This window comes from Candida margitis, assembly GCF_024628925.1.
Source record: "Candida margitis strain CBS 14175 chromosome Unknown scaffold9, whole genome shotgun sequence".
Taxonomy (NCBI): domain Eukaryota; kingdom Fungi; phylum Ascomycota; class Pichiomycetes; order Serinales; family Debaryomycetaceae; genus Lodderomyces; species Lodderomyces margitis.
Window position 1 is genome coordinate 153471 of NW_026261766.1, and position 26271 is coordinate 179741.

At 36.9% G+C, this 26271-nt stretch overlaps 12 protein-coding genes across 12 annotated transcripts; 5 read left to right on the forward strand and 7 right to left on the reverse strand. All coding sequences in view use genetic code 12, as the record gives it.

Annotated features, from left to right (window-relative positions):
• Positions 1–91: 91 nt before the first annotated feature.
• On the reverse strand, positions 92–1960 carry CANMA_001309 (uncharacterized protein; the record flags this gene model as incomplete). Its single annotated transcript, XM_051813265.1, has 1 exon — positions 92–1960. One exon carries the CDS (start codon positions 1958–1960, stop codon positions 92–94), a length of 1869 nt encoding a protein of 622 aa, XP_051673072.1.
• Positions 1961–3429: 1469 nt separating this feature from the next.
• On the forward strand, positions 3430–4404 carry TAL1 (sedoheptulose-7-phosphate:D-glyceraldehyde-3-phosphate transaldolase; the record flags this gene model as incomplete). The annotated part of the gene is made up of 1 exon (XM_051813266.1): positions 3430–4404. The coding sequence occupies one exon, from the start codon at positions 3430–3432 to the stop codon at positions 4402–4404; it is 975 nt and encodes a 324-aa protein (XP_051673073.1).
• Positions 4405–4659: 255 nt separating this feature from the next.
• CANMA_001311 (riboflavin kinase) lies at positions 4660–5208 on the forward strand (the record flags this gene model as incomplete). The annotated part of the gene is made up of 1 exon (XM_051813267.1): positions 4660–5208. One exon carries the CDS (start codon positions 4660–4662, stop codon positions 5206–5208), a length of 549 nt encoding a protein of 182 aa, XP_051673074.1.
• Positions 5209–5867: 659 nt separating this feature from the next.
• Positions 5868–7940, forward strand: CANMA_001312 (uncharacterized protein; the record flags this gene model as incomplete). The annotated part of the gene is made up of 1 exon (XM_051813268.1): positions 5868–7940. The coding sequence occupies one exon, from the start codon at positions 5868–5870 to the stop codon at positions 7938–7940; it is 2073 nt and encodes a 690-aa protein (XP_051673075.1).
• A 41-nt stretch (positions 7941–7981) lies between these two features.
• Positions 7982–9391, reverse strand: PRP42 (mRNA splicing protein; the record flags this gene model as incomplete). The annotated part of the gene is made up of 1 exon (XM_051813269.1): positions 7982–9391. The coding sequence occupies one exon, from the start codon at positions 9389–9391 to the stop codon at positions 7982–7984; it is 1410 nt and encodes a 469-aa protein (XP_051673076.1).
• A 383-nt stretch (positions 9392–9774) lies between these two features.
• On the forward strand, positions 9775–10557 carry CANMA_001314 (S-adenosylmethionine-dependent methyltransferase; the record flags this gene model as incomplete). The annotated part of the gene is made up of 1 exon (XM_051813270.1): positions 9775–10557. The coding sequence occupies one exon, from the start codon at positions 9775–9777 to the stop codon at positions 10555–10557; it is 783 nt and encodes a 260-aa protein (XP_051673077.1).
• Positions 10558–11810: 1253 nt separating this feature from the next.
• CANMA_001315 (uncharacterized protein) lies at positions 11811–12515 on the reverse strand (the record flags this gene model as incomplete). Its single annotated transcript, XM_051813271.1, has 1 exon — positions 11811–12515. One exon carries the CDS (start codon positions 12513–12515, stop codon positions 11811–11813), a length of 705 nt encoding a protein of 234 aa, XP_051673078.1.
• Positions 12516–13462: 947 nt separating this feature from the next.
• On the reverse strand, positions 13463–13864 carry KRE1 (Kre1p; the record flags this gene model as incomplete). Its single annotated transcript, XM_051813272.1, has 1 exon — positions 13463–13864. The coding sequence occupies one exon, from the start codon at positions 13862–13864 to the stop codon at positions 13463–13465; it is 402 nt and encodes a 133-aa protein (XP_051673079.1).
• Positions 13865–17732: 3868 nt separating this feature from the next.
• On the reverse strand, positions 17733–18796 carry PPH3 (phosphoprotein phosphatase PP4 catalytic subunit; the record flags this gene model as incomplete). Its single annotated transcript, XM_051813273.1, has 2 exons — positions 17733–18705; positions 18780–18796. The coding sequence occupies 2 exons, from the start codon at positions 18794–18796 to the stop codon at positions 17733–17735; spliced, it is 990 nt and encodes a 329-aa protein (XP_051673080.1).
• Positions 18797–19012: 216 nt separating this feature from the next.
• Positions 19013–21691, reverse strand: MCM2 (MCM DNA helicase complex subunit; the record flags this gene model as incomplete). The annotated part of the gene is made up of 1 exon (XM_051813274.1): positions 19013–21691. One exon carries the CDS (start codon positions 21689–21691, stop codon positions 19013–19015), a length of 2679 nt encoding a protein of 892 aa, XP_051673081.1.
• Positions 21692–22781: 1090 nt separating this feature from the next.
• CANMA_001319 (uncharacterized protein) lies at positions 22782–23252 on the reverse strand (the record flags this gene model as incomplete). Its single annotated transcript, XM_051813276.1, has 1 exon — positions 22782–23252. One exon carries the CDS (start codon positions 23250–23252, stop codon positions 22782–22784), a length of 471 nt encoding a protein of 156 aa, XP_051673082.1.
• Positions 23253–24350: 1098 nt separating this feature from the next.
• HGT3 (Hgt3p) lies at positions 24351–26228 on the forward strand (the record flags this gene model as incomplete). Its single annotated transcript, XM_051813277.1, has 1 exon — positions 24351–26228. One exon carries the CDS (start codon positions 24351–24353, stop codon positions 26226–26228), a length of 1878 nt encoding a protein of 625 aa, XP_051673083.1.
• Between the last annotated feature and the right edge of the window lie 43 nt (positions 26229–26271).

A 26271-nucleotide genomic window follows, 5' to 3' on the forward strand; every position in this document is an offset into this window, starting at 1 on the left:
TAACAAAAATAAAGCCAAAAACTGTCAGAATTAAAACAAAAGAATAACATTCCCAAAATGCAGCAAATCTAGCCACAAAACAGTAATGTTTTTAGAATTTAACATATTTCCTTCGACGTGAAAAGGTTGATCTCCTACTACTGCTACTGCCGTCCGAAAACGAGTTAGACCTCTTGCTCAAGTTCATTTGACTAGGCGCAGTAGTATAAACATCACTCTCTTCCTCCTCTTCATCGATAAAACTTCCCGTTTCACTTTCGCGTGCTGATGAATCAATGGATTTACCGGTGAAATACATGGCATAATTGGGATCGTCTTCATACCTCTTTACCATTCTGCCTCGTCTGCTCTCATCATTATCATCATCACCAAGGGCGTTCCCCAAGACTAAATCATACATTCCTCGCTTAACAAAATCGTCCTTCGCAATAAACCGATCTTTGAAATAACTGGGTTTGAAATACAGTTTGGTCCTGCTTGTGAATTCATTATACATCTCTTCGATATTTTCTTCAGTTTTAAGGTAATCTTGTCTAGACAATTGATCAATTAACTCCTCATTGTCATTTAGTTTCAAATCGAGATAATTCATAAATTTGACCATGAAATTAAAGAATTTATTCATGTTCTTGGCATTGAAGATAAACATTTGATTTTGTTGAAACTTGTATATCAAGTATTTGGTTATGGGAATGAATAATTTGACGCCAGTGATGAATAACTTTACCGATATAATGATAAATATTTGCACCTTATCTATGGTGGAGATGTTTTCATTGTAGTAAAGATTTCGAACTGCTGACTGTGGTGATAATGCATCTTCATGTTGCGTATTATACATGTTTAAATCCTTGCGTAACAGATGCAACAAGTTAATTTTAGTCTTTTCATCTAACGAATCCAAAAAGATATCAATTTTGACTTCATCGTCTAAATTGGTCATTAGTTGATCAAAATTTCTCTGATCTATTAGATCTTGCTCACTCAAGTCAACATTGATTGATTCATCTTGCTCCACGGTAGTAGTAACAGCTCGTGAATTGTCGAGTTTCATCAAGGCTTTACCAAGAATGGGTGACGCAAATGGGCTCGATAAACTCTCCTTTTCATTTCCAATGAGATATTCACTAGTTTCATCCTGTGATACTTGTGTTGTTGGGTTGATAAATGGGATATAAGGTAGTCTTGAACGCACTTGTTGTTTCCCGTATTTGTATACCGAAGAAGCGATAGCTTTGCGATTATCATAAACCATAGATAATAAAGCGACACCGGGGTTCAAGTCTTTGTTATAGTTGAACACAATATTTGCCAGTTCGTCATCTCTTTCATCATCTTTATCTTCGTTCAATACAGCACCAATATTGTTGGTAATTAACTCGTTAAACTTGCTATTTTGATCGTTCATATATTGTTCAACATGATATTTATTGCCCTGTTTGGCCGATCCAGTTTGCCGTTCTTCCATTGATGCGAATTGATATTGCTTTGGAGTCGACACTTGGTCACTGTCATTTACCAATGTTGGACTTGTAAGCGCATCCAAATCAGGGATTTCAATCTTTTCAGCTGTTTCAATTTTGCGTTTAGATAGCCTGGCAGACACAGGCTTGATATGGCTTCTGTCTATTGCACTGACCTTTGTTTTGGTTGGTGAATCAAATAATATATTTGACTCTTCTTGTTCACAATCTTGTGATCCAGTTGTGGTGGCTGGAGTTGGCGATGTTGTTCTATTCTTTAGTATCTTTGCATGAATCTTTTGTTTTGGTGATTGTGGAAGCACAACTTCTTGCAAATATTCATCTTCAGTTGCATCGTCCGATTCAATGTCACTGTTTGATTCTGAGCTGGTGCTCGACACATCTGACACTTGCAGTCGGTCTTGGATAAATCGGCTGATATTGTTGACCACAGGGACTCTATCGATAACCCCATATATTAATGACCTGACAACCATAGTGAACCTGTTAAAATCTGATGGTTTTTGTTGTTACTTTGTGCTGTATGGTTTAGCTGTAAACCAACACCTCTATTTGCTTCTTCTTCTTCTTCTTCTTCTTCGTCTCCTTTGGGGTAGCAAATGGTGTTGCAAAAAATAAGAAAAACGTCAGCCAAAGTAGTAGATCCCCACAGAATGTGTAGCTCTTATAAATGAAATGGTTCTGGTCTGACTAATGTGGTAGAAACAGCTGTGTTGTGTGTATTCCAAATAAACAAAAAGAAGAAGAAGAAGAAGAAAGCAACAGCCGTTTTATTTGATGACGATGGGACATGAAATTTTGTTGGCTAAGATTTTACCATTAACTGCATTTCTGTATGTAACAAACAACAACAACAACAAACAATAAAACATATCACATGCTAAAATTAATTAAAATACAACTGGTAGCACAAATCATAACAGCCCTTTTTTATTTTCTTTTCCTTGTGGAAGTTAACTACCGAGAGCACGTGCAATAGAGGGCAAATCAATAAAACAACGCAAAATTGTTTATGTTTAGCGCGATTCAATAACTGTTTTCTACTGGTTGGAATTTAGTTTGAGACAAAACACAATTTTATTTTTCCGTGACAATGATGATGACCTCTCATGACAAGCTAGTACTCCGCAGCTTTCTTCCATGATAATAGTTCTAGTGATATGTACTAAAGGTTTACACAATTACACTACCTTTATTTTGTTTCTTTCTTTTTCCACTGGGCAACGTTTTGCTAAAAAAACAAGACAATTTTTCCGCATTTTTGCTTTTTCTTTTTTTGGGGGATCCAACAAAAAACTCTTTGTCAAGTATATACTAGCTAAAAGATGATGACTGGTGTTATGCAGAGTGATCTTGTCACAAAAGTACATGTAGCGAGTGACAGTATGATGTCTCAGGTCTAAGTCTTTGTTGTGTATATATAAAGTACTATTCACCTATAATGAGTAGCAACTTTAACAGTTAAGAGAATAGCTATATACGTAAGAGATGTGCAATATGACGAAATATGTATATGCACAGTACATTAAATTAAACTTAAGTTGCAATCTCCGAAGTGATACATAACGGATTCAGCGTTTAACGATATCACTACTCTCTAGTGGCAGTCAGTCATGTATACAAACACCTCTTAGCTCAAGCCAGATTGAAACCAACTGCCAAAGTTTCTTTTGTCTGCTATTTCCTACTGCCAACAAAATATTGCGTTGACCCAATCTCCGGAAAGTTTGTTAGAAAAGGAAAAAAGGAAAAAGCAAAAAGAAAATCGACGCAAGGGCACGCAGTCACCCTTTTCAATTTAGAAAAAATTCCAACAAAACTATAAATACAATTGAAAATTTCCCGGTTATTCCTCAATCGACTGAATCATCTTTGATCTTTTCTTGCTATTATTATTATCAATTGATTTTACTCAACCAACAATAAACTCAATCTAACTACAACAATGTCCTCAAACTCATTAGAACAATTGAAAGCTACCGGTACTGTTATCGTTACCGATACCGGTGAATTCGAACAAATTGCTAAATACAAGCCACAAGATGCTACTACCAACCCATCATTGATCTTGGCTGCCACCAAGAATCCAGACTACGCTGATGTCATAGATGTTGCTGTCAAGTACGCTGAAGACAAAGGTTCAAGCCCAAAGGAAAAGGCTGAAATTGCCTTGGACAGATTATTGATTGAATTTGGTAAGAGAATCTTGGATATTGTTCCAGGTAGAGTCTCCACTGAAGTTGATGCTAGATTGTCCTTCGACAAAGAAGCCACTATTAAGAAGGCCTTGTCATTGATTGAATTGTACAAATCGCAAGGTATTGACAAGGAGAGAATTTTGATCAAGATTGCCTCTACTTGGGAAGGTATTCAAGCCGCCAAAGAGTTGGAGAAAGAACATGGTATTCACTGTAACTTGACTTTGTTATTTTCATTCCCACAAGCAGTTGCATGTGCTGAAGCACAAGTTACTTTGATTTCACCATTTGTTGGTAGAATCTTGGACTGGTACAAGGCATCAACTGGTGAAACATACACCGGTGAAACTGATCCAGGTGTCAAATCAGTTAAAGAAATTTACAACTACTACAAGAAATACGGTTACAACACCATTGTTATGGGTGCATCTTTCAGAAACACTGGTGAAATTAAAGCCTTGGCTGGTGTTGACTTCTTGACCATTGCTCCAAAATTGTTGGAAGAATTGTACAACTCAAATGAGCAAGTTCCAAAAGTATTGGATGCTGCTCAAGCCAAGAATGACAAGATTGAAAAAGTTTCGTTTATCAATGATGAACCTGCTTTCAGATTGGCATTGAATGAAGATGCTATGGCTACTGAAAAATTGTCACAAGGTATCAGAGCTTTTGGTAAGGATGCTGCTACTTTGTTGGAACAATTGGAAAAGAAGTTTTCTTAAAAAAAGGATGATGGAAGTAGACAGAAGTGTATAGTTGTAATACAGACTAAAATGTGAAGCTATGGAACTGTAGTGATCAATTACTAAACCATTTGAGAGATAGTGCGGATTTTACGTAATATTTGTAACGCTGAAAAAATGAAAAATAGAAGAAAAAAAAGAAATCAGTGGGTGATAGAAAAGTTGCTCAATTTATCATCACCACAGTTTTTAACTCCTCAATAAACCCAACACATACTCACCCGCTGCATCAAAATGACTAGACCAGAAACGATAGTACACGACACTCCACAACCGCCATACCCTATCAAGCACAAATCACCCATCATATCTGGCTTTGGTCGAGGTTCAAGTGAATTGGGAATCCCCACCGCCAACATCCCCGTCAACCAACAACTCAACGACTTACCCACTGGAATCTACTACGGATGGTGCAAGATCTACCCCCATCCACAGCAACTAGAATCCACCGAACAAAGACCCGATGGTCAAGATGTCGTTTTCAATCATGGCAATAAGTTATGCAAGGCTGATTTGACTACAGTGTGGCCTATGGTGATGTCGATTGGATGGAATCCATTTTATCACAATAAAACCAAAGCAGCTGAAATACATATTATACACAAGTTTCAGCAAGATTTCTATGGGGCTGATTTACAATATGTCGTATTGGGATACATTAGACCCGAGTTGAATTATACTACTAAAGAGGCGTTGATTAAGGATATCGAGTTGGATATTAAGATTGCTGAGAATATACTTAAAAATCCAGAATACGCCAAGTTTGAACATGATTTAGAATAGAAGGAGATCGAGGAGGTTGCCGTACGGCGTATATAGATAGAAATCATTTGCAGTTTGAGAGATCACGTGCAGCGGTATATAATTTTTTAGAGTTACAAAATCGTATACAATCACAGTACATCCTTTATCGTATTTGTCATTTCCTTTCTTTAGGAGTAAATCTTCAGTTGTTGCGTTAAACCAAGGGAGGCTTATAGTAAGCTGTAAAAAAGGAAAAACGGTTGACGTGTGTGTGTGGGTATTTCTGTAAAGTCGGTTCGTATTTGTGTTGAAATAAGAAGTGATAGTTATTGTTAAACAATCGATCCGATAGCAAACAAAAGACAGGTACTGATTGAGTCAGTCAGTCAGGAACAAAAAACAGAAACAGAAAAAAAAAAATTCAAATCTGCAATTGTATTTCTAAATTTAGTACAAACTATACAAAACCCACTTTTATTTGAAATAGAAAGATATATAAATAGAAACAAAAAAGAGTAAAAGCAGACAGTTAAAGAAACAAAAATGAGATCGCATCAATAGACTATTCAATATTAAAACCAGAGTAACCCTTTTCATCTTTATTACAAGAAAAAGGATATGAAAGCAACTAAAGCAAGCCGATATAACTACTATAACTAACACACTATACGCCTCATTACTTAGCGCCGACATAAAAAATGAGACTATATCGCTTGTTACAACAATACCAAGGTCCACTATTACTACTTATAACTGCTTGTCTAATTGGCAAAACTACTGCATTTACCATTTTCACAACCACAGATTCCGATTCCAATTCCGATTCTAACCAATGTTCATTCCCAGCAAAGGCTCATTTAAACTATTGTTCCTATATTGAACAAAATTGTGATTCTTCCTACTTTAGAATCTCACAACTATACTACTGTCAGTGGCACAATATCGCTTCATTAATATTCATATCATCAACAATCATATTCACCCTATGTTTAATCTTGTTATCGTTAAGCATCCTCGTTTCCAACTACTTGTTTCGCAATTTGAATGAATTGACTATGAAATTGGGTTTGAATAATCAAATTTTGAGTTTTATCTTGATCCCATTGACCAATTCCATTGCTGATTTGATCAATTATCATGTTGCTTTCGAACAAGGAAGTTCAAATCTAGTTATTGGGCAACTAATGGGGAGCATTTTGATCATGTTTACCATCATTATTGGCACCATTGCCATTTTAACCACGGGGTATAGGGTTGAACACCCCAAAATATTGATTATTGATTTGGGCTGGATCTTGGCCGTGCTTGTTCTTTTCGCGTATGTTTTATCCGATGGCAGAATTAACCAATTGGAATGCATCATTATGTGTTTGGTGTATGTGGGGTACATTGTGTTTCTTAGTATATTTGATAAGGAGAAATTACGCGATTATGATGAAGAGCTATTGATTGAACACTACCATGAAGATGGTGGTAGTTGTGCAGGTGGTGACGATGCTTATGATGATGATTATGGATGTCATCATATCCTTGAACAACCGTATAATGTTGAAGATGCATTGGATATTATATCTAATGACGAGCATAGTTATGGATCGGTCAAGAGTGTTTCGAGGAGTGGGACTCCCAGAAACTCACCAAGGAGTTCCCCATGTCCAAGTCCAATGCCAACACCAAGTGCATTGGTTTCACGAGCTGCATCACCTTGCCTTACTAGCCCATTATCATCACCAACTCCAATATATCCGTCACAACAACAGAATCACACTTTACCAGATATTGAGACCGTCGAAGAACAAGAAGAAGGGGGAGCGAGAGATGTAAGAAAAGATAACAGCAAAGGGGATGACGCTGCTGATAAAGTTGTCGACTATCTATCAGTACATTATATCCCCAAAGATCATTATGCAGTTTCTCCTCATCCGTCATTGCCTCATTCAATTTCAAGACAATCACTGCACCACCTGTATCCGCATCTGCTTCAGCACCTGCATCTGCATCCACCAGCACTACCTAAACGAATAGCAACCACTGCATTCCAATACATTTGCAATTGTATTGACTTTATCTTGATTTTCCTAGTTCCTTTCCATCGATGTATTGAATTGGAAGATTCTCAATGGAAAGCTCACTTGCGCCAAAACAAATACCTCCTCATTTGGTACTTGTTTGAAGTGCCGCTACTTTTCAACTACCAATTTTGCCAAATGCGATTGCCAATCTTGATCCCCATTATAACTATATCAGTTCCAATTGTACTATACATAAAACGTTGTATCAATAAAAATACCAAAATCATCATCATTTCCATATTTGGTACCTTAAACAGTTTAATTGTTATTTCAAATATCTCAATCTACATCTTACAAATCCTCAAGAACCTCGGCTTGATTTGGAAAATCTCCGATTACATATTGGGATTACTTGTGTTTTCCATAAGTAATTCTATAAACGATGTTATCACCAATATAACATTGGCAACAAAGATTAACCCCATATTGGGGATAAACTCATGCTTGGGCACTCCTTTATTGATCATTTTATTGGGAGTCGGGTTTAATGGGTTATTAGTTATCCAGAAACAAGGCGGCAATGCGATAAAATTTGATTTGAAACCAAGTGTAATTCTAAGTACTACGGCATTGATTGTTACTGTAACTTTCATCTTGATTTATTTACCGGCAAAGAAATGGAAATTTGACCGGACTTTGGGTGTATGTTTGGTTAGTTGGTATTTGTTAGTTGCACTGGTCAATTTATACTTGGAATAGACATAAACAATAACCTCTATTTATTTATATCAACTTTGTCTTTACTGTATGGATTGTAGTAGTCTTTCGTACTCCTTACTGAAGTTGGGAGTAGGCTGTTGTACCTCTCCATCCCCATTGATTTCCTCTGATACCAACTTCCATATGTTGTCATAGTATTTTTGTCCCTTGAAATCACTCATTTCTTCAAGAAATGCCAACTTCTTCTGTTTATCGATAGCATAGTATGTCAATACATTGAAAAACCAGTCAATTTGAGTATCCTCGATAATCAACTTAAACAAGTTTAGTATATGATCATCATTGTCGTTAAAAATTCGTTCAATGCAAATCAACTTCTCATAAATTGGTATTGGAATAGAAACAGTATACTTTAAATAAGTGATAAGCAATTCCTTGGCTCGTACAAACTGTTTCAAGAAAATCTCCAAATCAATCAATTTAATCAATACTTGATAATGACCAAGATACTTCCAACCGCGAATCAACAACTGTCGTGCCAGGTTGTATTTGCCATGAAACACGAAATAGTCAGCAAATTTGATCCATGATTCAGGGTAGTTTGCTGCAATGTATAAATATCTCCAATAATCCAATTCGATATACAGTTGAGGATATTTCTTCAATTCCAAAAAATCAAAATATTGCAACCATGCATCCAATTGTTGTCGAGATATGTACTTGACATCATTATAATGTCGCTTAAACCGTTTTTCAAAATGGTACAACTCATAAACTTTGTATTGGATGGTGATGTATGAATCAGTGAATGTCTTTTTCAATTGTTGTTGTAGATTCTTGGACTGCCGTTGCAATTCACTTGCCGGTACTATATATTGTAAGTCGGAGTGAAGTTTCGCGTCACCGCCGCCACCAACACGAGCAATCAATTCGAAATATTTCTTGTAGAAATATTCATAATGATATAATGGCACGTCAAGTACAATTCTCATCAATGTAAAATACTTCCTTCTGTATTGGTTTTCTTCAGTGGCATAACTTTCAAGAAATGATAAATATAGCGTATAGAATTCATACGCATAAAAATGGTTTCCAATCAACCCTCTTGCTTTTTCAAATAATCCCAATACTTGCTCAACATTATCAGTGATTGTGTTGATACGAAATTGTAAATAATTGACCCACAATTCAATACAATAATTCAAGTGTTGGAACGCATCCTCATAGAGCTTGATAGCAGTGGATACATCAGTCAATTTGAATTCCCATTCAGCATATCGTATCCAATATTTATACATGTATGGATACTTTGTTAAAAACCTGTCATACGATGTTCGTAGTGTTTGCAATTGTGGTGGTGGTGTTGATTTTGATATACCATTCTTGTCATTGTGCTCTGCTGATATGATTAGTTGTTGCCATAGTTCAAAACTGTCTGGATCCTTGATCAACTCTATTGACACATCGGTCCATTTCTTGGGTTGTGACATACTTGGAGAAGCCAAGTGGGGGAGGGGTGGCGGCTTTCAGTTTTTTGGTTGTAAAAACGATAGTTTTTAGTTTTCTGTTTTTGTTTTTCGATTGATGATGAGAGAGAGATCTTTGATCAAAGAGAAGATAGATATGTAATTATGAGAAGTTAACTAATGATTAAAGGAAGGAGAGAGGATCACTTGAATGAACGATATACACTGTTGGCTTTTAATTGGCAAAAGTGGGAACTACTGAGTGTGCATTCAGCTAAGCTATTGACCGAGCTCAATAAAGACAAAATTCCGATGACAATTTTTTTTTTTCTATTTTTTCTATTTTTTCACATCTGCTGTTGTTAACAAACCTTCTTGATTCAATCAAATCCCACTTTAGCTGTATCATGTCTGACGACGAGTTATCAATTGATGCAAACATATTCGAAGAGCCGGAAGGTTTCTTGCCACCACCACCTGAATCACATTTCGCCACTTATGACCGTAAAGTTGCCCTTGCCGATCCAAAACAAATCCGCATGAAACTTGTTGGGAAATCACCTTTATGGGGCCACTTGTTATGGAATGCCGGTATATTCACAGCTGATTACTTGGATAAACATGCTAGTGAACTTGTGCGGGGTAAAAGAATTTTGGAATTGGGTGCAGCCGCCGCTTTACCTTCGCTAGTTTGTGCCGTAAATGGTGCTAAAGAAGTAATAGCTACTGATTACCCTGATCCTGACTTGATAAACCATATTGAATATAGCTTCAACGATTTGAAACAAAATGCTCCACAAATATCAAACTATAAAGTGAAAGGATACATATGGGGAAATAACGTCAGGGAATCGATTTATGGTGATGACGAAGCTGAGGATCTAAAAGAGGACGAGAAATTTGATTTAATTATACTATCCGATCTAATTTTCAATCATACTGAACATCACAAGTTACTAACTGCGTGTCGTCAATCGCTCAAGTCTAATGGGAAATGTCTTGTTGTGTTTAGTCCACATCGAGCCCATTTACTCAATGAAGATTTGAAGTTTTTTGATACTTGCAAAGAATATGATTTTGATGCTGAAAAGATTGACATGATTAATATGACTCCAATGTTTATCGAAGATGAAGAGACGGCTGAGGTGAGATCTAGAGTATATTCATACTTTTTGATTCCACAATGGTAGAGATATTAGATCTTATAGAGAATAATGAAACATTTTAGAGCAACTGATTCTGTAGTAGAAATACATCGAACCTCACAATTCGTCATTTCAAACACTATTTATATGTATATTAAACTCATCGAACCCATTAAACCAAAATATAAAATACAATACGATTTCAACATTGTTTAAGCGGATTGAGCGTTCATCTTTCTCTTACCGTTGGTCAAAGTAACGTTGACGAATCTTCTAGTGTACTTCAATCTCATGAAAGCTCTTCCTTGAGGTCTCTTTGGCTTATCTTGTTTTTCAACCTTTGGAGTTTGTGACTTAACTTTACCAGCACGAGCTAATGAACCGTGAACTTTTCCCTAAAAGATAAATAGTTAGTAATTATGATGCTGGTAGTAATGGATACATGTAATAGATCAAAAGTGATGAATGAAAACTGATTCAAGGAGTTTTACAAAACTGTTAAATCTTATGGACTTGGTATCATTGCCTCTTGACAAATCTGGTGATTATATAACTCATTTGACACATTGTAGGAATTCGACTTAAAAGTCTTTCGCTTTCGGTTCTTGATTATGTTGGCATTGGTAGGTATTTCAAGTTGTTACTATGAAAAAAGTCTATCACATTGTCATTAAATTCATCTGTCTTCCACTTTGAATAGTCCCTGTAATTTGGTCTCCTTATTCTCTCATATACCTATTACATTTCAATATCCTCTTAGATATCCTTTGACATACCATTTTGACGTGATTTGTTGTATATGGATGACTGTATGTTGAAGCTTTTCAATCCTTAAATTTTTTTTTCTTCAGTGGGTGAGTGTGTGACAACAAAAGCAAAGACGGCGATAAAGTGCGTGTATTTTTGCATGAAAAAGGATATTTATTAGTGATGAGGGTAATAGCCCTAAATTATTTAGCCAATCACGCTTTTATTTTTGTGGCATCACCCTTTACATCATAGAACGCACAGAGAGAATCAAAAGATGGTTGCAAGTGTAGCTTACTTCTCGAGCAATAGTCTCAAGTGTATGAGCTTTCACCGTGTTTGTTCAATAGTAATGACACATACAACTCTAAATTGATGCAAGGGTTCAGTTGAATTGTCTCATGGCCGTCCAAATTGACTTAAATAAGCTGATAAACAGAGTGATTCCTGAGCGTTAAGAGAGTGTTCTGTAGATCACCTCATTCCATCGTACTTTGATTCAAATTATTTAGTTCTAAAATTTATCTACTCTTCTCTCCATAAACCCTTGATCACAATAAAGACGTTTGTAAAATCATGGCCAACGTCACCAAAATAACACTCAAGATCAAAAACAACAATACTCCAATGCCCAATCTAGCTGCCGGATAATAAGACTCGGTTAATAACCGTTGAACATGGAAATACCGTCTAAACCCCATAATCAAAGTCAATATCCCCAATATTATGAATATCGATCCCAAAGGTTTGCCATATCGTTTCAAGTCATCGCTCTTGTGATCCGAGGCTAGTTCGATGATTCGATCAGATGTGTGGACCCTAGTGCCTGGTTTCTCTAATCGAAACAATTGCGTGACTCCAATGCCAATAGTTATAAATGCAAGCGATGTTCGCAACCAAGCCAAGAATGTACGTTCGTTGGCCATATGGTCACGGGCTACTGATCCTTTGTTCTCTAAAGTGAGTGATTTGTAATCGAGTAGATCGAATGAGGTGTTAAAGTCAACTGGTGTGTTTGTGTCTTGGGGTATCGGCTTGCCATTGGTGCCGCTTTGCGGTTGTTGCAGTTGCAGTCTTTGTCTCAGAAGTGATGACTCGGTTGTATTTGCTCGTTGTGGAATTGTCAGACTAGACAAAGATGAAGATGAGCCAGCATGCTTGCGTGATGAAGCAGTAATATCTATCCCGTGATCTTCATTGTCATTGGTGAGTGCCGTGTTCGGTGATGGCGATTTGGCCATTCTATTGGAAGCCATGAGATGTGATATGTGATATGTGATGAGTGTGTCTTACTCTCTAGTGAATTGGTAAAGATCTGTGGAGTGAATTATACCAATTGAAGATTGACAAGTCTGTTGTTGTTCATTGCCAGTGATGAAATCTGAATCTCTTTGCTCTATCCATTGTGTCATGAAATGTTTTCGCGTCACGACAATCAATAAAAATAATTAATTTAATTTAAAATTAAGGGAGCGCGCATTTTTGCGCTATTCCTCGTGATAAAGAATGTCGCCACAGTAGGCATTTTTTTGAATTTGCAGCCAAATGAAAACATAGAATGTTGTTGTTTGCGGTAGGCTCTCTTTACTTACATGGAAGTTAAACAGAGTTACTTTTTCTGAAGAGGTTGCTGAGAGATATTACAATTTTGTCCTTAAAAGCAAGCAAAAATTAACGAAAACACTGCTTCATGCGAGAACACAAAATAAAAAATGTTAATCAAAAAGTCATCAGAGTATTTGCAACATTTAGCGTAGGACATCTTCTAGCAGTCTATCGATCCAACTATGAGACTGATATTTAAAAGAAGAGCCTGGCTCTGTTCTTTCTTAGACGTAGTTAAGGCTTTATGACAATTGAAGCAAGTCCATCCCGCACCAACACGTTATTTTACAAATGTTGTAGAAAGTTTCTGTTGTGCTGAGCTTGTCCTTTCGAAACTCCCCTTCTCACTAAAAGAAAAATTTCTTAGATTGGAAAAAGGAAACAAAAAAATATTATGATGCAAAATACAAGGTAGCGTTGCAATAGTTGCACAAAGATACTAACTTTGCAAAAGTATATTCCGATGTTGTTAACCGATACACAAAAACCCATAACCAACTGGCCTAAGAAAACTAATGGAATTAAGAAAAAAAAGACTCTTTACAAAGAAATGGATTTGAATTGTGAATATCAAAAAGAAGTGAAAAAAACCGTTTCATTAAAGAAGAAGATATATAAAGGTAAAAAGACCATTTAATGCTATGAAATTACGACCAGCAACTCCTACAGCGCCAGCTTCTGAGATTGTAGTTCTATCATAATGGCGAATATTTCCTACACTACCCGAAATAGTGCCAAGTCCCACTGAACCCGATGTGTATGTTTCTTCAGCTTCAGTGTATGCAGATTTAAACGATTGGTAGTATACGCTTTGCGTCGTGCGTGTTATTCCACTAGCATCAGTTCCAGTCACCCAGACCGATGTCTTGGTCTGAGAAGCTGTAGTTGATGTAGTTGATGCTGATTCTGACTCTGATTCCGATGATGACGACGATGTTGTTTTAGCTGTGCTGAATGCGAGGAAGAAAACAAAGCTGTAAAGAAGACTGAAGAAGTTCATTTTATGGGTTATGCAATTGGATATGTAATATGGGAGTGGGTGTAAATGCTATTTATGCGATCGATGCGATTATGCTGCTGTATGTATGTAATAGGTTGTGTTGTAGTCTCCTCGATGAGTTGTATTGGAAGTTTAGTAGGAAATTGTAAATGAGTGTAATAATGCTGTATATGCCTTTGAAGTAGATACAGAAAAATGGGACATTTCAGAAATAAGGATTCTTCTCATTTCAATATATACTTTCCTCGTGCCGTTTTAAAATTTTTAATTTTTTATTTCTAAGTACGGTTTTGTATCAATTGTTATAATTGATTACGAATATTAAAATAGAACAACAAAATAAAAAAATAGAAACAAAACAATGCAATTGTTGATATAAGAGACGAAACGTAATACAAAATTCGAAATGAATGAAAATAATAAAGGGTGAAATTGAATCACAAAATCCAAAGGAAAAACTTATACTTGGATTTCACACATGATAATTCTAAGCATCATTTTTTTATCCCATCATATTTTTCTTCTGCGCCCCTCATTGGATACAAGGCTTGGATAGTAAGGATATATAAATATATATATATTTATAAGAGTTTACAGTTTATTGACTGAAAGTGATACTGATGACCTCTTGAAGAGAAGACAAGGATGTCGGATCGGATATTTTAATTACCCTTTCCTAAACAATCCAAATCATCATCGCATAAAAAACAATAAACACGACAAAAAATTAGTTCGTGTGTGTAATGAGAAAACAAGCTAAAAACATTCACAGAGAGAGAGAGAGAGAGAGAGAGAGAGAGAGAGAGAGAGACATAAATATAAGAGCAGAATTCTTTTTATAGTCTCTTTGTTTATTCAAAAACAAAACAAACAATGTAAGTGCAATGATTTATGTTTACGATTAATATTTGACTGTATACAATATATGTACAAGCGAATTGTTATTGTCCGAGAAAATTAAAGCAGAGAGAGAGCAAACGAAAATTTGACAATAATAAAGAAAACCAATTCCTAAAAGAAAAGAAAAACAATAAGAACAAGATGATTTCCAGTTCATTGCTTGATGGAAATCTCCACTTCATGAATATGATAACTGTAGCATTATATACCCTTGCACAGCCAAACAATAATTGTCCTACATCCTTTCTTGGACCATTTAAATGCTTCATATGACGTTTTGATTATTCTCATTATGTCAGTAAACTAAGCCCTGTTGCAATATATCCTTTGTCATGCGAGTGTGTAATATACAATTTTCTTGTTTACTTATTTCTTTCCAAGCCTTTTTTTTTGTTTCTTCAGTTTTGTTCCATTCTTTGTTGTTTAATAATAGAAGCAAATGTAAGTGAGATAGAGGGAGAGAAAAGGAGAGAAGGCCATTCTTGAGTGTACAAAACATTGGGGAGTTTATCTCTTGACCAAACAAATTATGGAAGGATTGAGCGAATCTCACATATTTCACACATTCCTGTTTTGTGTGTACAATTTTAACCTTTGTTCTCTTTCTCTTAACCCTTTCGCATTTATTATTCATGTTATTCATATTATTTTTTTTCTTTTTACGTGTTCATTATGCCATCAGTCCCCCGCCATGTAAGTAGCCAAAGTTCAAAGACAACCGGTTTCCAGGGATTATTCTATTACAGTTGGTTGCTACATATTCAAGGAGCAATAATCAACTAACTGTTTCCAGATTGCTCTACAACCAATGCCAAGATCTATGTAACAAGCAACTCTCTCTCTTTTGAATTGAAGCCAATTTAAGAAAAAGAAGGAATTTCATTCTTCAGGTTTGTGCAATTTCAGCTTTGCTTACGACAAAAAAGAAATTCATAAAGTAAATATTACACAAAACTATAAACTTTCTGTCGATCTCTATAACTACTATTCCTTCACCACCCTGCCCTGACGCGTTGTCTTTACCACAAGGTACATTTAGTTGTATCAATTATGAGAGAAGTGGCTCTTTTCCCCTAATAAGCTCGTGTGTGCTTTCTTTCTTGATAGAAGAAAAAATGTTACAAACGGGCCTCAAAAGATAGGCAAAAGACAAGTTGAATTTCTTTTTTCTTTCTCTTTGGAAAAAGTCATTTCCATTAATTACACAAAAATAGAAAGGAATATATAAGGAAATATCGTTAACAAAAATAAACCCGCCCATTCGATCCGATTTGTTCGCGTGTACACAAACAACTAGCAGAGGCTTTAACTATTTACCACATACATAAGCCATGCTGAAGAGTGTGCTATGATGACCAGGGATGGCAAAGGGAAGATAGTAGTATGGTTCCCACAACTGCACAGCCTATGTAAAACGGTAGAAAGACAAATTAAACTTCCAAATACTTCGGGAACAAGTTTTGTTTCTTAGGAAACCCTGTGTCCTCTGTGGATTGACAAGAAACAAAATTAAACTTTATACTTTCGCTTCACTATCACTATCCCTTTGCAAGGCTGCTAGCTTTTAATTTCCTACTCTAGTATCAATATGTTTTTGCTCATAATGACCTGAAAAGGAATGGTACGATAGCATCAAAGGATTTAACACTGGTGCCACTTCCATACATCTCTCCAAAGCCTTGGTATGCCCGAAATAGCGCTAATGTTTCCTTTATTTCCGTTGTATCATGTCTAGTAAAATGAGAAATTGAACAAGAATCACCAGGCTAAACCTCTGTCTTCTCCTTTGTCTGACTTTGTATAATTCCGATTCCTGGCATTGCGAATAGTGCATATGTGGATGGCACTAATGTCAAAGAATAGGAGTTAAAATTCCCATTTTTGTCCCATTACTTACTAATGTCACTACGCAGCACTTCGTCAAAGTTTAGTAATGGTGCACCAAATATACTTAGTCCTTGTGTAAGTTGTTACCATTTTTACTTAGATTTAATTAGACAATTTTACTAAAAGCTGAGAGAGAGAGAAGGACCCTCTCACTTTAAGTTCTTAAATCTCTGCTCTCTTATTTGACATAATTTGAACTAAAATCGCTGTATAACTTGCTAGAACGCTCTGAAGCCAGTGCGTGTGTGCCTATGTATGTACAATGACGAAACTCTTTTCGTTAACCAAAAACTGCCATTGGTGCTTCAAGATTATGAAACAACGCGTTCTGAATACTTCAAACCCTTTTCCATGGTGAACTTTTTGTGTATCATGTGACAAAGACGCGTTGAAAATCGTGGGTTTCCGCGATGTCTCTTTTTCTTTTTTTATTTATTTATTTTACGCCTTTTTAAAATAAAACAATAGGAGAGACAGAGAGGGTAGTGCTTGTTTATTTTCTTTTTTTTAGTCAATGGTTTTGACAGATAACCTACGACGGCCAATAATGCCTTTATTGTGTCTATCTCTAGCCACAAATTAGGTGACAGACAAACTCGGTTAGCCCGATTGGGAAACAAGTTTTCCCTTTTTAGTTTCAAGATATGTATTACACCTCTTTCAAGAATGGAGCACTTTTTGAAGTTCTAGACTTTCTACCAGAGTCAACCCCACGTTTTGAGTTGGATGTGTTACTAAAGATCAAGGTACACACACTTGTCCACGCGACCTCTTCCTATAGTTCACAATTCGTAAAAGCGTCAGCATTAACACTAATTGTAATTAGCAAATGATTGTTGTATTATAGTAGTATAGAAATGATTTACAGAACTATATAAAACTACGTAGGAAATAGACCAGATTTAAGGTCGATTAATACTAACGAATTTAGAATAGGATTGCAATTAGCATGACCAAATCAGCTGGCTATTGCAGTAATCCTATTCTAAATATGATCCATTACACTAATAATAATATTAATAATAATAATACAAAGTAATACAATCTATACGCCATGTTCCCTTCCTCCAGCTTCTATCCTCTACAAGAAATACTCAACAACCGGTTTCTTACTCAAGGCACTTACACCTCCATTTCTCCACCTCTCATCCCCCTCTTCATCTTCATCATCTTCACCATTATAATCAACAGCTTCAAACACCTTATACTCTCTGTTCAAATCATCATCAATTTTCAACACACTTGCAACATTTCCACACCGATAACAATAATTAGGGGCCGACCAAACAGTAACTAACTTCAGATCAAACATCTCTCTGTACCCCTCCATCACCAACTGATGAGCTCGAGCAATCAAGCCAACTTTATTCAAATGGAGAAACTTATCAACCTCTGATTCGCCAAACAAGAACCCGGCCCCTCGTGGCGATATACTCCAGCCTTTGACATCTTCGTCTGGGTCGCTCCATAACAAATCACACATCCCCCCCTCGTGAGGCACTTCTTGTTTTCGATCGAGGATGCGTATTTGATCTATGGAATCGATCTCGGGACTTAGTCCACCATGAACACAAAAGACGCCGTCTCCATTACTACTGCCGCTTGGACCATTGATTACGGCTCCTAGACTTAGATAATCAAATACGTCACAACAATACCTCCATACATTAACTGACCCGTATTTTCTCAAACACTCATCGTAGAACCCATATACGGTGGTGATTTGTCGTGATTCATGATTGCCTCGTATTAACGTAATTTTAGCCGGGTATTTCAACTTGTAAGTCATGAGCAACAACAACGATTCTAATGAATTGAACCCACGGTCGACAAAATCTCCAAGAAACACATATTGCGTCTCGGGTAAACCACCTCCTATGGTGAATATAGTGATTAAGTCATGAAGTTGTCCATGGATATCACCACATATGGTGACGGGAGTGTTAATATGTTGAATGTTTGATTCTTCTATTAGAATGTCAATTAGCTGGGTGCATATTTCCTCAACGTCTGATTCTGGTATTAGTTTGCATTGCTTGATATGTTCTATTGTCCTAGGAGAGTGAGAGGGAAGTAAGTTAGTATTTGTCAGCGGTTGGCACAGAGCAAATGGTAACTTGCAACATACTGGTCTAGGTTTAACATGGCTCTAAAACGCGTTGTCTAAAGTTGTCCTTTCGTTTACACAGACGTGATTTTTGTTTTTCTTTTGTCAGAGATTCTCTCTTCACTTTTGGTGCGTCTTTTACCGTTAAGTTTTACCACATACAATTTCAAAATTAAATACACTATTCTATGAACTGAACAACAACAAAAAAAAAGCAACAGAACCAACCCACTACCAGAAAACGAACCTCCTTTTTACCTAGTTCTAGTAGGTAAAGTATACTTTTGAAACTTAGCTTGTAATTGTTTCTTAACAGTGACTTTTTGAGCACCAACAAAACTATCAATACTCACTTTAATAGCCCTATTCAAATCATTTTGACTAACGAAATCACTCAATCTCATCTTGGCAAACGATTCAGCAATTCTCAAAATACTTTCCAAATGACGTACAGTGATGGGGAATGAACCGGTCGAAATACTTTCTTTTCTTAGATCAGCATATACTTTAGCAACTTTGTCCATATCCATTTGATGTAATTTCGGTTGGACCTTAACTCTAGCGTATTGGATATACTTGATTAATAAATCTTGTGGGATGGGGGATATTTCTTGTTCCTTTTGTTGTTTCAATTCAGCTAATCTCTCATGTTTGGTCTTGGCTGAGACATTGGATTCGGCAATATCTTCTTCGTCGTCATCATTGATGACTCCTTCAGAATTAGCTGGATGTGATCTCATATGCGAATCGATAACAAAACTAGCCAATCGTTCATCAGATTCAGGATTGACCAAGTCACGAACAACACACAAAATATCAAAACGAGACAAGATTGGTTCGGTTAAATTGACATTCTGCGATAATGGTAACGTGGAATTGTATCTACCACCATTAGGGTTAGCAGCAGCAATAATAGCACAACGTGCTTGTAAAGTCGTGACAATACCAGCTTTGGAAACAGATATACTTTGTTGTTCCATAGCTTCATGAATCGAAGTACGATCTTGATCATTCATTTTATCAAACTCATCAATCATACAAGTACCTTTATCGGCGAGCACCAATGCACCACCTTCCAATGTCCATTCACGTGTAATGGGGTCTTTTCTAACTGATGCAGTTAACCCAACAGCAGACGCACCTTGGCCAGTAGCAAAGACAGCACGGCTTGCAGTCTTTTCAACATATTTCAATATTTGCGACTTAGCAGTACCAGGGTCACCTAGTAACAACACATTTATATCACCTCTAATGGATAACTTACCATTGACATTTTTGGCTACACCGCCAAATAACGAGCAAGCAATTGCTGTCTTGATATCCTTGTGGCCATAAATTGAAGGCGCCATTGATGATATAATTTTATCAATCAACCCACGTTCACGCGACAACTTGCGGAATTCACGTTCCTCTTCTTCGGTCCATATATTAACCAAATTGTTACCTCCCATGAAAGCACTACTCTCTTTTCTTCTAATTGAGTTGGCTTCAATGATAGTGGCAAACACCGGGAATCCATTCTTGGCATTCAAGTTACCATCGTAGTTGTTTTTATAAATACCAGTAACTTCAATCTCCTCACCAGGTTTGGAAACATCGACTAAATCGGATAACAAAATCACTTCTCTGTGTCTGGGTAATCTACCTGCTGGGACAGTACCCGGGGCCTCTTGTAAAGTGATCCTTTGGTAGTTTCTATACAACGTCTTTTCGGAATTCATCTTGAATGGACCTTTACTTTGACAATTGGTACAAAATGAAATCTTCATTTCACTATTCGAGTCTTGAATGAACGGACCTAAAACAACACCACACTTAAGACAATCAAATTTGACATATTTCAATTGAGGGAAAACCCCCGTTCTTCTGGTAACCACACCTGATACTTTAACCAACTGATTTAAGTTATTTTCTCTTAAATCACGCAAGTTCAACAAGGTAGGATATTCAATAATTCTAACGTGGACTTCTTGATGAATTTGGGAATAGTTTGGGTAATGCAATTCAACTGCTTCCATGGCAACAATGTCGAAAATTTTCAACATCTCCTCTGGACTCGTAGCCAAGAAAATAGCCAATATAGCTTTAGAATCAGCTAAATCTTTATAACTCACTTCCAAAGACTCAGCATTGACCTCACCCAACGTTCTCATTTTATTACCATAGACTGATTCACCATTGGCATCGGTATACTCCAAAAAGAACGATTTCAATTCCCTTGCAATTGACCTACTAACTGCTGGTTGCAATATCCATTCAGTAATGCTGGGTGCTTTAACATCAGTTAAGCTCTCCAAAGACAATTCTTCACTAAATGGATCAATCTCAATATCATCCATCATATCATCCTGATCCTCATCATGTTGTTGTCTTCTTCTTCTTCTTTGAATGGGTAAACCATACTGATCCATGCCATCTAAATCATCATCTTCCTCGTCTTCATCGTCTAAAAAGGCGCCACCTCTTGAACGGTTGGCGTTATTCAAAATTGCATCTCTTCTATTCAATTGTTCATCAATTCTCCTTCTTGTTGCGGCATCCATTTCATCGTATTCTTGAGTATCGTCAATATTACCATCTCCCAAGTCATATTGATCCTGTTCAGGATTAGCACGATAATCATTTTCTAAATTATCCATTAAATCATCACCATCTTCTTCATCCGATGGATTCAAATCAGCAATATCGTTTTGAATTTCTTCATCGCCATCGTCATCTAAACCAGCATCAAAAGGAATAGCGGGAGACGATGGTAACGCCTGTTGATGTTGCGGCGACGAAGCCAATGGTGACGAAGGTTGATGTACGGGTGAAGACCTATGGTTATATAAATGTGATCCCCCCTCTCCAAGGTCGTCATCATGATCAAAATGTTCATTTTGTCTCTTTCTCGAGTTTCGAGAAGATCTGCTGTTATATGGTGGACTAGACATCGGTTGGTAATTGGTAAAGAAGGGTAGCGAAAGACTAGAAAGAATGTGGAGCCTGTAATGTGCTTTTGAAGAAATCAAAAAAATAAAAAAGAAAAGAATTCAATTCCAGACGCGTGTGTTGGAAAAAAGAAAGATAATTTCTGCCATTTGATTTCCTAATTGGGATTAAATTGAAAATGAGATTGAAGTACGTGTACTGAGGTACAATAAGTCATGTGACTGATCAAACAAGAAGTATCACACGGGAAGGAAAGGGATTACAGTGTTATATGTAGAGTTTTTAAGGGGACAAGATTTACTTGTGTGAAAGAACCAGGTGCTCTTTGTTATGATTCTTTGCTTCTTCAAAGGAGTAGTTTTAATGATACCAGCAAAAACTTGGAGAGCCCCTTTATATAAAGCCAGATAAGTAACCGAGATTGCTCTCCTGGTTCTGCTGGTATTCGCTGATAGATTTTACGGGCTTAGTTTCTCACATTAATAGGATATGAAGTAAATTTCTGAAAAGGGAGAGGATAGACAAGTATAGTTATCATTCAGGCATCAGAAGCCATGAACAGAAAACCAACTGCTTTAATAAAATTCTGTTGCTGTTGAATGCCTTGTCATGGCTTGAGAGAAGAAGTTCTAAGGTGCATATAAAAGTGTAAAAAGAATTCGTCCACATCACTTATAGGAAGATCTTTGGTTAGTTACTCCCCCCTCTCTACTACCTATGTTTACAAAATTTCTAAATTTGGGCCCTACTATCAGCGTGTTGCAATTTTATTGTTAGAGGTGGGGACTACCCAACAAAGCTAAGGTTAGTTTTGTGTAACAAAAGTATAAAAACTCCGAGAGGGTTGTCCCACGAGGGTTGCACTCAATAGGCATTTGAAGAACTTGCAACAGGATATGCTTTTCACTTATGCCCTCAAACCAGTATAACCGCTACTTATGATGCTCTTTATGAACTAAAAATACCTAAAATTACATTACCCAGTACAAATCCCCTATATAGTTTCCCTCTATTTTATTCTTTCATGTTCCCAGTTTAAGTGAGCTTCGTTTTCACTCTTGATTGATATTACTCCCTTGCCTCTCGTAATTCCTAATCAGGTCCTCTAAGCAAAGGGAAGTCAGCAAAGCCAACAGCACCAATGTCTTCATGGTGGCCTTGTCCCGGTCCATGCATATGACCACAAGGACAATCATAGGTACTAACTATTGTAAGCTGTTCCAGCTGCTGCTGGTCTTTGACAAAATGCTTCTCATTGATCATTGACACAGCGGCAAAATAATTGTTTTTGCCATCAAACGAATTAGTGGTTGTTAATGGAGTGAAGGTTCCTCTTAATGAGTCGTGGTGCATAGTTGTAGAATTAGCGCTTGATGAGTGGGTACTTGGAAACGATGAAGTAATACCACTTGGCTTCGATTGTTGCTGATGTGACATGGTGGTTGTTTCTGGTTGTTGCAACTTTAATCTTTTTGGCTCTGACAAAACAGGATCTTCTAGTCTGCGTATGTTTTTACCCGTAGATTCCAACACAACAGGAAAATCATCAGTATATTTATACATGGTTTTTCTTTCGATATAAATATATATGTATGGGCTTTAAGGGTAGAAAAATTCAACTAAGAAAAAAAATTTTTTTTTTTTTTGTTGTGTATTAGTTCGGAGTTGTGCGTATATACACAACGTGGGTGGGGTGTACTAAACTTTCCCCCTCCTTTTGTTATTATATTTTGTATTTTGTTTACACACTCTCTACATTTGGATATTTTGTTTAGTATATACTGTGGTTCATCTGTTTTAGACACAAATATCTTGATGGTCATCTATCTTTAAAAGAGGAACGTGTGCTTTGTACTTTGTACTCTAGGGCATTAGCTCTAAATAAAAGGCAGCTATTATATGCATAATGAAGTAGGTACGGAAATGCAACGCAACTTTAAATAATTTTGTTAAGTGTGTTTCCATTCTAGGTAAGAGCCGCACCGACACCATATTAACACATTGATCCGAAAGTGCCAGGGGCCATTTTTAGTAGCTTATATGCAGCAAGAAAGTCAAAAGTATAACAAATCAAAGTGCAAAAGTTGAAAGAAAAGAGCACTTCCCAGCCTGGTTTGAAGTTGTTGTGATTGTTCAAATAGCAACCATTTGAACCACTTATGTCTATAAGTGACCACTTAAAGTGCATAAAACTATAAAGATTAACGGATAGTCCCTCAACTACTGCAAACAATCCACCTGCTTTAACAAAGACAATTTGTTTACAAAGCAATGACCGTCCATGGTTTACCAACTGTTAGTCCACTTTCTCCTTATAAAGACGATGATTTACTACCAAGGGAAACAACAGTATATTTAAAAGATTCTAATCGGTCGTGCAGGTTTTACAAAACTTGATATGTATGTCGGTCCTTTTTATTTTGTTCACTTGTTCTCTTTAATCTTTCGATCTCTTTCTTCCCAATTCAAAAACTGATAAAAGAATTGAGATCTAGAGACAACTTAAACCCCCACAACACGGTTTCGCTCTTCACTGCAAGGATTCCTATTTAATGACTGAAATATAGAGAAAAAAAAAAGAACATAACTCAGTATAACATTCAAATTACATTCATTTCTTCTGCGTACACTAGTTTCTAAACAGCATTATTATTACATACAATGCAACCTCACGAACATATACAAATCAAGGAGTCTTTCCTCGTTGGAAAAGCTTTGTTGAATTTTACATCGGTTTTTGTTTCGCTTGGGGTGTTTTTATTTGGTTTTGAACAAGGGTTAATGTCGTCATTAATCACAAACAATTATTTTAAAGTTTATTATCATGATCCACCACCAGCAGCAATTGGTATCATGATTGCAATTCTTGAAATTGGTGCATTATTTTCATCTTTTATTGCAGGTAGAGTAGGCGATTTAGTTGGTAGAAAGAAAACCATCCGGTATGGATCTTTTATTTTTGTGGTTGGTGCCTTGATTCAATTTTTATCTCCCAATATCTTCGTCTTGAGTGGTGGGAGGTTAATTGGTGGTGTTGCTATTGGATTCCTCACGACAATTGTCCCTTGCTACCAATCAGAAATCAGTCCACCTACTGATAGGGGATTTTATGCGTGTGCTGAATTCACCGGAAATATTATTGGATATGGTGCTAGTATTTGGGTTGATTACGGGTTTTCATTCTTGGAAAGTGATGCTAGTTGGAGAAGTCCTCTTTTTGTACAATTCGCAATGGGAGTTTTACTTTGGTTGGGAACTTTTGTTATTGTGGAAACACCACGGTGGTTGTTGAATCATGATCATGATTTGGAAGGTATGATTGTTATTGCAGACATGTATGCCGATGGTGACGTTGAAGATGAACACGCAAAAAACGAATACAGGAACATCAAGGAAAGCGTATTGATTGATAGGATCGAAGGTGGTGAAAGATCGTATCAATATTTGTTCAAACGATACGCCAAGAGATTATCGGTTGCCTGTTTTGGCTTATTGTTTAGTCAATTGAATGGGATCAACTTGATTTCTTATTATGCACCCATGATTTTTGAAAGTGCTGGTTGGGTTGGTAGAAAGGCTATCTTTATGACCGGTATCAATGCCATCATTTACATCTTGAGTACCATTCCACCATGGTACTTGGTCGATTCATGGGGCAGAAAACCTTTATTGATGCTGGGTGCATTGTTGATGGGTATTCCACTCTACTTGGCTGGGTATTCATTGCACTTGAATAATGACTATACCGCAGCTGTTGTCGTTGCATGCATCATAATAGCCAATGCTGCATTTGGTTATTCCTGGGGTGGTATTGGATGGCTCTTGCCCTCGGAGATTTTACCCCTTCCAGTAAGATCTAAAGGCGCGGCAATTGCAACAGCCACCAATTGGCTTTCAAACTTCATTGTTGGCTTGGCATCTCCAATCTTGTTGGATCAAATCAAGTGGAAGACGTACTTGATACCGGCATCATTTTGTTTCTTGTCCTTCTTTGCTGTATGGTATTTGTTTCCTGAAACTAAAGGCTTATCTTTGGAAGAAATGGGATCGGTATTTGATGACAAATCATCCATCTTTTCCTATCATGGAGCAGGAATTGGGGGAGGCGCCAATGGAAACGGCAGCAGCAGCCTCAGCATCCATTCAAATTCCAACTACGGATCAACACAGGAGCGAAGATTATCCAATACTGAATTTGTTACTGACTCGGTACAAACAGCAGCTTCGATGGCTAGAAATCCAGCAACTATGCGTCCCGAATTGGATGATAATATCATCGCTGGGGCTAGTACATCTTACTTGTCCTCAGGACCATCTTCGGGAATAAAGCCAGTTAAATCAGACGGCACTTCAACCGCATCCATTGATGGATCAGCCACCGCTTCCGATGCCATCATACAAGAAATCGAACCTCCTTCATTTGAAGATATTTTGTTGTTTAAAGTTAAGGAACAATCAAGGCCTTTCTTTTTCGTTGAATGGTTTAAAGGATCGAAAAAGACAGCAGTGACTGACGAAGAAAGTAGATTGTTGCAGTAGATACAAAGTATAGAAGAAGATGTATATTAGAAAACTCTTTATC